The sequence below is a fragment of the Bidens hawaiensis genome, unplaced genomic scaffold, assembly GCF_021521415.1.
Source record: "Bidens hawaiensis isolate Kalapana, Puna unplaced genomic scaffold, B.hawaiensis_p1.1 tig00004021_1, whole genome shotgun sequence".
Taxonomy (NCBI): Eukaryota; Viridiplantae; Streptophyta; class Magnoliopsida; order Asterales; family Asteraceae; genus Bidens; species Bidens hawaiensis.
In genome coordinates, this window is record NW_027491237.1 from 1352200 (window position 1) to 1363209 (window position 11010).

At 34.7% G+C, this 11010-nt stretch overlaps 1 protein-coding gene across 1 annotated transcript; it reads right to left on the bottom strand.

Moving 5' to 3' along the window:
* Positions 1-1549: 1549 nt before the first annotated feature.
* LOC143625234 (calcium-transporting ATPase 3, endoplasmic reticulum-type-like) lies at positions 1550-9714 on the bottom strand. The gene is made up of 34 exons (XM_077095643.1): positions 9643-9714; positions 9528-9578; positions 9410-9443; positions 9281-9298; positions 9080-9216; positions 8903-8977; positions 8610-8655; positions 8425-8484; positions 8229-8309; positions 7512-7597; positions 7146-7247; positions 6955-7008; positions 6657-6758; positions 6362-6420; positions 6056-6200; positions 5749-5856; positions 5490-5642; positions 5297-5401; positions 4996-5192; positions 4726-4837; positions 4521-4619; positions 4304-4449; positions 4176-4233; positions 4006-4098; positions 3200-3250; positions 2994-3125; positions 2811-2912; positions 2688-2742; positions 2504-2589; positions 2268-2416; positions 2093-2198; positions 1958-2011; positions 1825-1873; positions 1550-1719 (listed from the first exon to the last, which is right to left on the bottom strand). Exons 1-34 carry the CDS (start codon positions 9673-9675, stop codon positions 1667-1669), a joined length of 2991 nt encoding a protein of 996 aa, XP_076951758.1. The 5' UTR covers positions 9676-9714; the 3' UTR covers positions 1550-1666.
* Between the last annotated feature and the right edge of the window lie 1296 nt (positions 9715-11010).

Sequence of the window (11010 nt, forward strand, 5' to 3'; positions counted from 1 at the left end):
CTAAACCGTGAACTCACCAATTTTTTAGTTGAAACGCGTTTTCTTTTTTAGCATGTTTTCAGGTATTACTTTTTTAGCATGTTTTCAGATATTTATGCTTTGAATCAAAACGCTATAATTAACCAAATTTCCGCTGCTACAATCTCATATCGAACTATATGTCACACCTCTTAGGCCGAGGTGTGACAAATTGGTACGATTATACAGAATTGGTTGTCCTTAGGACCTAGAGTTCCTTTAGAGTTACCTAATCTATAACCATTGTCTCTTAAGGACCTTATTAGTTAGTAATATTAAATCATGAAGACAATAGGACTTCAACATTTAGATAGTAGTATTAATTATCACTAATTCTTAGCATTTCTAGCCCTTAGTTCTAACTTATTTCGTTAACTAAAAGTGATGAGTCAACTCTCTTCCTTTAACTGGTCGCACTATCCCTTGTTCGTATTGATTTGTTTTCTCAATAACCAGGATTGAGATTAGTAGAAACAAACGCTCCAATTGACGGAGAACCCGAGGACGAGAACCAAGCATGTTCAAGATCAACGGTGGACTACACTTCTAATTTTCATACTTGATCTCTTTCATAGACTCTTACTCAAGTGATGCTCGATTTACATGCGATCTTTTGACTTAGCTTTTTGATTAACTAGAAGTACTATTTGTTATAGGTCACCCTAGCATTATGATTCATGATGGAATCTTGTACGTAATTGTGAATTTACAAAGTAATCTTGTAAGGTAAATTAGTGATTACGGTTCTAGAACGTAATTATGAATTTACAGGTGTATTTGAACTATAGGAAAATATGTTGTGTGGATTAATGTTTACTCCCATTGAATATTTTGAATCTCTCTTTTTTTGTATTATCTAGGATTCAAAGAGTTAGTTCCTCAAAACTGTAACTTTGTTCGAAACTTTTGACATTCTTTTGACATTCTTTTGATCTTCCGATGTCGATGTCTGATTCATTCGACTTGGAACTCCCGCCAAATAGCATCGCAACAAATTTAGTAATGTAAATTCTTGTTCACGCCCCTTTGCCTGTTAGATTATGCCTTTTCAGAAAATTTCTAATGTATGGACATTTCCTTCCTCGACTCATAAGATCCCTTGATCCAGCTCAAGTATTGGCCTTACTCTAAGATGATTGTCCTCTTCTTGATGCTTTCAGTGTACATCTTTCGGCTTTAACTTTTGCTTCCTCGAATTAATAAATGTTAATTATTTGACCAACACTTGGAGGATAGAGACGCATGGCCGAACCATAAACATGAGCTTAGAAGCCAAGGGGATTATTATTGGAACTAATATAAGCTTGCAATAGTGTCAGAAAGAACATAGTTTGAAAGTTACACAATAACCTACTATTGGTCTTAGCATAATGTAAAACTTGTAAAAAAGTGAATTTATATCATTTACGTATCGCTTTCTCATTGGTTCCAAGTTTATTTTGTTAATATTATCCTGTAGAAAACGGGACATATATTGGCAAGTTTGTTGGTAAAATACAAGTCCCGTAAACATTTTATTGCAATATTGAATGTATAAATCAATTAACTGGTGGTAACATGTCATGTCTGAATATAAAACATAAAAATGTCTACCATATTCTATTACAATACCTTGTATATATTGTATTCTACCTTTTTATCACACTCATCATTTATCACGTACTTCCCTTTTCCTCCTCAGTCTCAGATTCAGTCTCATCCCTACATTCATAACACAAATCCCATCTTAATAAAACTACAACTTCAAATCCACCCTAAATATATATGCCAACAAATGGTCCATGATATGATAAATTGAAAGCATACCAGTAGATTTTCGCGAGAACAATTTCAATATCTCGTCAATAATAATTACCTACATAATAAATAAGACCAAAAAAAAGCACATTACTCACGTGCAAAAACAATTGTTATTTTAACTATGAGTGAAACAACTCACAGGAAAAGATAAATACAAGACAGTAATCCATTCATCCCATGTTAATGGCACCACCTACAATGGAAAACTCATTCACATGCATACAAGAAAATAAACAAGTAAAATATTAGTTCCATGAAATATATAAATACTTACAGAAAAGAGAGCGGAAAGAGGTGGCACATACAAAATGAGACAGTGAAGTAACATGGTCAACCCAATAGACCCCACAAGCCATAAATTACTCCAAGGAGGTATAACACTGTCAGAAACATTCATTAGTTAACCACTCAAAATCAAACACAGTAAATTATTAATTAATAATACTCACGCGAGGGACTGATTTTCGCTGAGATTATTCAAAGCATTGAACATCTCAACAACAACAAGAACTGTCATTGCTACAGTTGAGGGGTGTCGATCACTGAATATACTGCAAGGATATACAGTTTCACGTTTCAAGCAACTGTCAAAATTCATCTGCACCAAGAACATGTGTTGTAAAAATCTGACTGATTAGAAAAAACTTAAAAAAAAAATACCAAGTATGATTAATTAAAGCTTTACAAGTTCATTATATGGTATCTTTGGACCAGTGTTTGAGTAAATAAACCACCATATGAAACCCGCCACAGTTGCAAGTCCAACATAAGCTGCATTTGTCACGCGACTCGGCCATATCAATCCAGTTATTTTATTTAGATAGTTATATTGAAAAAAGATGAAATAATGATAAAAAGTTTATGAATACCTCCAATCACTAAATAACGAAAGAATAGCCATCCAGTCACAACAGCTTCATTAACCTGTGAAGAATACATATATATATTCATAATACGCTGTATAAAAAAATGTTAATTAACGAAAAGCATACCTTTCGCGGTTTAGCCTTCATAACATCTGAATCTTGCTTATTGAAACCAATAGCTGTAGCAGGTAATCCATCTGTAACCAAATTCACCCATAGGAGTTGCACCTGGAATGCATTAACGGAAAATGTAAAAGGGCGGGATCAATAATGTAACGTCACCAAATACAGTGACGGGAAGCAGCTTACAGGGACAAGGGTGTCAGGTATTCCTAGTACAGCTGCAACAAAGATACAGACCACTTCTCCTATGTTTGAAGAAATCATATATCTTATGAATTGTTTTGTGTTATTGTATATTGCTCTTCCCTCTGCAACAGCCTATAGGACCCACAGTAGATTATTAACAGAAAGGCTACTGCAAATGATAATATGGTTGACTATAAGAAGCTTACTGCAACAATAGTAGCAAAATTATCATCGGCTAGAACCATATCTGAAGCACTCTGATGATGCACACATTGACAATAATTCAGTTAGCGAGATGTTATTAACTATTGTTTTTGCTCCAATAAAAACTGAGCAATAGTATCATTGCAACTAAAAACATGCTACTATGAGACCCTACAGAGAAAGCTAAAACGAGCTTGGTTATAAATGCGCAATGCAGAAATATGCGTTTTGATCCAAAATACTGATGCGTAGTGTGCGCGTATTTGTAATTTAAAATTACTACAAAATTATTTGTAAGTGTTATTTTTAATTGGTTAAATTTTAAACACTAAATAAGAAGAGATTAAAATATATAACTTCAAAAGAAAAACTATAGTAACACCAAAGAGGCTTTATGTATAGCAAAAGTAAGTCTTTAACTCTTTGTATACAAGTGGTCTTTGCATACGGTACAAGTAATCTATTCAGAAACTCACTTTAACTCGGAAATGTGCGCACCAAACCTCTTTAGTGCATTATGCGATTTAAAGCGCATCATCTTCGCATTAGGGAATCGCAGTACATCACTTCATCTGATGCAATCTCATCAACGCATCGTGCGCATCACGCATTATGCGTGCATTTTAAAACCAGTAAAACAATAAATTTCACACCGTTCTGAAGTTCCAAGGTTTTATTTACAAGAAATGTTACCTTATTAAAAAGCTAACAAAAAAGATTAGCGGATTGGCTACCCGGCCAAACAAGTGTAAACTGATTATTAAATGGCCCGTTTTAAGTTTTAAACGAACCGATTTGTATCCATTACCTTGGCAACTGCTGTTCCTGATCCCATTGCAATTCCTATATCTGCCTTCTTTAGTGCAGGTGCATCGTTCACTCCATCTCCAGTCATAGCAACCTTAAAACAAAAATCTACCATGATTCGTGCAACAATAAATAAAATAAAATGATAAGACACTGCATCATTAAACTTACCACTTCATTTTGGTGTTGTAGTGCTTCCACCAACATCTTTTTGTGGGATGGTTCAACCCTGAATGGTACAACATCAACACAGCCATGGGTAAAATATTCATTTCACACAAAATCTATGACATTTATACCTAGTGAAAAGTGTCATCTGTTGCAGTGCGGCAGTCTTTTCAGAAGGTGAGAGGTCTTCAAACTCAGAAGCAGTGAATGAACGCCCCCCGAAATCTTCCAAGTCATCAAAAGCACCTATCTTTTTACACAGTGATTCTGCAGTAGTCTGGAAGTTCCATCTCCAATTACAATAATAATCGCCTTCTCATTTTGAGGACCAAAAAGTAATTTAGTTACCTTGTTATCCCCAGTCACGACCATAACACGTATGCCAGCTGTCATGCACGCCAGTATAGCATTTCTTACTTCCTCTCTTGGTGGATCAAGCATTCCAACCTATACGCAAATTATAAAAAAACAAAATTACAAATATACCCTCAAGCAAGAGACAACTGGTACAGCAGAAGTGCAGAACATTGGTTGTTATAGAAAGAAGGCATACCAACCCAATAAAGGTAAGGTCTTTTTCGTCATCTAAAGAAATATTCTGATGACCTGTTGGCATCCTTTTTAAGGCAAGTGCTAGACATCTTAAGGTATCTTTTCTTGCAAAGCTGAAACAGAAAGAACAACACTTTCAGGATTTAAATTAAAGTGAGGACTAAAAAGGAGTAAAAACAGACAAACTAATACTTTAATGTGGGCAGGTAACATTTCCTACGTATTTTTATATGCTTAACTATTAAACACATATTGAAGAAAAATAGTCAACCTAGAAAATCTGGATTCAAGCTCAGCCCTAATATTTGCAGTTAGAGGAACAGTGGAACCATCATCATTGCAAAGAACACTTGTGCATCTAGAAAGTATGCTCTCAGGAGCACCTTTGGAGAACATAATCTCAATCTGTTTTCGACTACAAAGAACACTCATCATTTTGCGATCACGAGAAAATTCCAAAAGAGAGATCTGCATGCATTTCAAGCATATATAACAAGTATCATGGTACACATATACAATATTAAGTGAACTTTTATACACATGAAGTAAATAAAAATCACAAAAACCAAAACCTTCTTAAACTGATTCTCCCAATAATGATTGCAGTAAGCTGCCCGTTCATGCTTGGTCAACATATTCAGAGCAGAAGGCATAGAGTCAAAACCAGGAAGACCAACCTGATAAGATCAGTCACACAAATCAAACAAAACAAAAATAAGAAAAAATAAATGCCATTCAATTCGTGAGTTAGATATGAGAGTCAACCTTTTCTGCCAGTATACGAAGAGCAACCTCTGTTGACTCGCCAATTTTTTCATAATTTTTCTTGTCGGGATTGTACTGTATAACTGACTCATTGCACAGAGCTGAACACATTGCAATGTGAAGGAGACAAGGAAATTGAGCAGGAAAATCAAGCTGCAAATGTTCATAAACAAATACTGATATGAATACCACACTAATAGAGGTCTTTATTCATGTATTACTCAATACACACACACACACACACATATATATATATTACCTGCAATCCCATGCTATCAAAAATAGAACCTTCTGGTGCATAGGTCGTACCCCTAACACTGTACTCTGCAGCTACAACTCCATGACTGGCAGATTGGAGCACAGAAATCTTGACAAAATAAAAACAAAAAAATAATAGGTATTTGCGTAATTTAATATTATTCCCGAAGGTTCATAGGCATGTTAAATCATCATCAAGAACAAGAAAAGAAGCATTGACATCCAAATTTACTCCAGAAGTTCAGGGATAGTAATGTCATTTCAGCATTGTCAAAAAGATAAACAAAACAAGAAGAAATAGAAACCACCTTAGAAACTGACATCATATTAGTGGTCAGAGTACCAGTTTTGTCACTGCAAATCACTGTAGTACAGCCCAACGTCTCTACAGAAGGCAATGATCTCACAATAGCATTCAAGCGAGCCATTCTTTTTGTTCCAAGAGCCAAACAGCTGTTAAGTAAATATAACAGATAAATAATAACTAAGCATGTCTATCTTATTTTAGATAATAACATTAGAGGTACAGATCGAACAACTTCAAAGCTTACAAAACAAATCCATTGTTTGTTTCTAATAAAGACTGTGAACATGAATAAAAGCAAATCACTTACGTTGTAACAACAGCTGGAAGACCTTCTGGAATTGCAGCAACAGCAAGAGCAACAGCAATCTACTCAGGTAAAGATCAATTGTTGCAAGTAATACATTCAAATGAACACGACTCACAGGCCAAAGATAGGTTTCTCTTGGGTTTTATTTCTTGTTTATATTGAGGGTTCTTTCTCCATTGTAACACGATTCAGATAAACATGTAGTCACTTTTACATACATCTAATAAGTGGACTTTTATTTGAACACTTGGGTATGCTAAACACACATCTAGAACACAAATACATAGACATTTACCTTGAAGTAGTGAACAGCACCTTGAAAAAAGCCTCCATGTACAGGATCTCGAAAGTGGCCAATATTAACAATCCACACCAGTATACAAATACCAGCTATCACCTAAATTGAGAAGTTTCAGTCTCACTTTAAAACGTAAAGTAAATTAGGTGATGCCATTCAAATTGCTTATATTAACGCTTACTTTTTAAATATTAGGACTTAGGAGAATGCTGTTATTATCATAATAAGATGTGTATGTTACTAATAAACCTTGATACATATTTCATATAGAGAGCAATCATAGAAAGTCTTTAACCTTGGCCAAGAAAGTACCGAATTCATCAAGCTTCCTTTTGAGTGGTGTTGCTTCCTGCATTTAAATGCAATTAAATTTTAGTACACAGACGCGTGTGTGCGCACGTACACACGTATATATAGCAATTATATTTTAGTACACACGCGCGCATGCACACACACACACACACACACATATATATACAATCTTACGTCCTCTGTTTTCAACATAGAATCACGTATGCTGCCCATTGCAGTATTAGAACCAACTCCAACCACAACAGCTCTTGCTCTACCAGCAACCACTACTGTTCCCTGGCATGACATCATCAATTCATTAATTCTCTCATGGGACAATAATATGAAAGCAACTTATTTCTGAACTTTTGGGCTACCTTTCATGAAAAAGCATATCATAAAGCATGAGAAAAAGGCAGCTCATAGAATAATTGAACTAACGCTCTAATATAAAAACATTTGACTCTCAGTTTAATCCTTAATTATAAATTTAGACAAAAAAACTATATCTTCTGTTGTCTATGAAATAGTGTCTCAATTATAACCGTTTTAAACTCATACCGAAAAGAGGATATTAGTTTTGTCTTGGTACACTGCATTAGTCGTTATTGTGGACTCAAGCTCTTTCTCCACAGAAGAACTCTCACCTGTTGTCAAAATTAGACACGTGTGTAGTTCATTATTTTCTCCACAAAACAATCTAGCAACAAAAGATTATTGCTAGTATTTAGCAACAATAAAATACACTAGAATAAAAAAAGTAAAACTATGAGGTAATTTTCCAATATATACTGCAATGAGGGTGATTCAGAAATGTGTAACATCAGGATGATTTAACGAAAAACGCTATATGTCCAAGTTTTTTAAAAACTATTACTTTCAAATATAATTACAAAAGTTATATTATTTCAATAATAATCTAATATTTTCTATTAACCTGATTTTAATAGGTTTTGTGCACAAAAATGACACTTTGGGTGACCTTTCCACCCAATTGACCCGTTCTGTTTGAAGCTAAAGTTTATCCTTTTGACCTGTTAGATATAAAAACACCTGAATTGTCAAAATATTTTCTACAGGTCTATGTTACCAGTCAACTTAAATAGTTAAATAAAGGTACATCAATGATGCTCAAGTTAAGCATGTAAGACTAGAACTAGAGCACCACAAAAAAATAGTCACTTGTTGAAATATAGCATATATGACAGTCAACAACAAAACCAGAGTGAACAGACTTATAAATTTAAGAAATTAAACGATAACAAATAAAGATCATACCTGTAAGAATTGCTTGATCAACACGTAGTTGATCACTTAACAGCTCAATCATCCTCAAGTCTGCTGGAATTTTGCAACCAACTTTTCATTGGATAACCCACGAGAGAAAAACAATACATATACATTATTCATTGATGGCATTGTGGATTTTTAGAGAATGCTTTTGTTTTTATTAAAGATATAAAATCAAACATACCACTAACTTCAACAATGTCCCCTGGAACTAACTCTGTAGCAGGAAGGATGGAAAAGCAGCCTGCAAATGAAAAAAAGAAGATAAAAATTGAAAAATGAAAGTAAAAGAAAGTAAAAAACCGTGTGCGCGCGTGTACACTGTACACATACATACATTATACAGAAATGATAGCGTCAAATACTTACCATTACGCATGACTGTTGCAACATCTGCTTGATAGGCACGCAATTCCTGCAACAAGTAGAAAAGGGAAACAATAACTTAGCCTATAAAACAACTAAAATAAACTTTTTTATTCCAGAAAATCTACATAAAGATACGAATGCATACTAAGGCAGAAGGATTTGGAGAGAATTAGAGGTTGAGATTAACAGAGTGTAACAGGCAAGAAACATTAGAAAAACATAAAGATACGAATGATATGAAGTCATGTCGTGCATTCTCAATAAATTTTCATATACACAGTACACTGACATACCTCCAAGGCCTTTTCAGCATTTGTTTCTGTAATTACTCCTACAGCAGCATTTGCAGCCAGTATCATGAGAATAACCTGGAAGCCAGTATGATAAAAAGTTATGTGTAAGCCCAAACGACAGAAAAGGTTATTAGAAAAAACATAAAATAAGTACATGATGATGTAAGTGTGTCTTACAGAAGGCTCGAGAAAAGCTGTTAGGCCTGTTTCTCCATTAACCAATGCCAATAGAAAAGAAACAATAGCAGCAGCTATCAGGATCTTAACAAGCAAGTCATCAAACTGACTAAGAACCAGCTTCCAAAATGGAGTGCCTGTATTCAGTGAGATTTGAATATTAACAAAAAATACATGTAGGAGCAGAAAATGAAGGCTTACTTTTTTTTTGAGGCAACACTGCAACAAAAAGAGCAACTTGTTAGGCATAAATAAAAAGTATAGCATATATATGTCCTTAAGTTTAAATACTAATTAGATGATACTATTTACTCCAGAGAAGAAACATACCGTTTCTGCCGTGAATGCGAGCATGAGTTGAGACCTAAAATAAAAGTATTTTATTTTAATAAATAATAAAAATGCAATATAAGACTACTACTGCTACTAACAGAGAGGGACTAATAACCTGGATATCGGTGAGACCTTTAGCGGGATCCACTCGGAAAAAATCCAAGACCTGCATAGAAGATTAACAAACAAACAATCAAATCAATATGAAGTGCATTGTGATACATACATACCTCAGGAACAGATCTAGCGAATGCGTCTTCCATCAGACAAATCAAGATCTAGTACTCCCGTTAACAGTATGCAGTGATCCGGAATCCCAACATATTTTTGTGTTTTTTATACTCTTAAATTTCAGATTTCATAATTATTTGATATCGGACTTTTCAAAGAAAAAAAATTATATATATATATTAAAACACCACTTCTACTAGACTATCATGTACTTCATGTTTTATGTGTTGTATTTGCTGTTGTACATTTGCATTACTACATAAAAAGTGATTGTACAACATGCTATGTGGGTTTTAATTTCACATAACTTTCTGATTCTTGACACGTATTGCTTACGCACGTTCTGAGTTTACACGTAGCTGCTCCACAACTTTTCTTTTTGTTATTCCTTTTCTTCAGATAGATGGTGCTTCCATTTCTCTTGCTCTAAGTTATATTCCTTTCATCCTCTCCAACTACGACTGTATACGACTGTTGAGCCATCTATGGCGACGACAGACGTAGGTGGTGGTAAACCATCGTTGCCGGTGACCGTTATAGGTCATCCTAGGTGGCGGCGGTGGCCGTTGTTGGATTCCATTTTGGAATTATAGGCTGCAGCGATGGCGGAGGTAGTCTGAAGCTCAGCCTATTTGTCTGGTCGATTAATTATTCTCTGAATTGGATGTCACCACAATTTCCACTGTAATCGATTTGGGTAACTATGTTTTCGAACTGTGATGGTTTTACACATGATTGAGTTCTTTGCATGTATTTCTTTCGTTCTTAGAGAGAAAATGGGGTATTCGCCCTTGCTGCCAGCTCCGGCCATATATGGAGGTGGCGTGAAGTTCCTTACTTCTATAGTGACCTTAGACGTTGTGCACATGAGGTGTTCGATGAAATGCATATATTCCCGTTTGTGCTTTAAAAATGTTATGGTGGTTTTCTGAGACTCTGTTGTGAATATTTATGACCTTAGGTACGGTCCACACATGAGGTTTTTGATGCAATGCTTTAACAATTGTGCTACACCGGCGCTGATGATGACGGATTCTTAGCGTGGACACTGTAGTGCTTGGAAACAAGTAACCAGAATTGCAGCCATGAATATCTAAACCTATAATTGAATTGTTAACCTTAACTATGTCTATAAGGTGTTTGATGCAATGCGTATTTGATATTTTAAAGATATTGTGTCACTTTGTTAAAATGTTAATGAACAAGCCATGCCAACTCAGTTTGTGAATCTGATTTCATAGACAAGGTGATACAATCATATTATATTTTAATTTAATTTGTTAATTAATATACATGGTTTTATATATATATATATATATAGTCTATATTGTTAAATTTGGATATATGAAGTTAGCCATGATTTCATG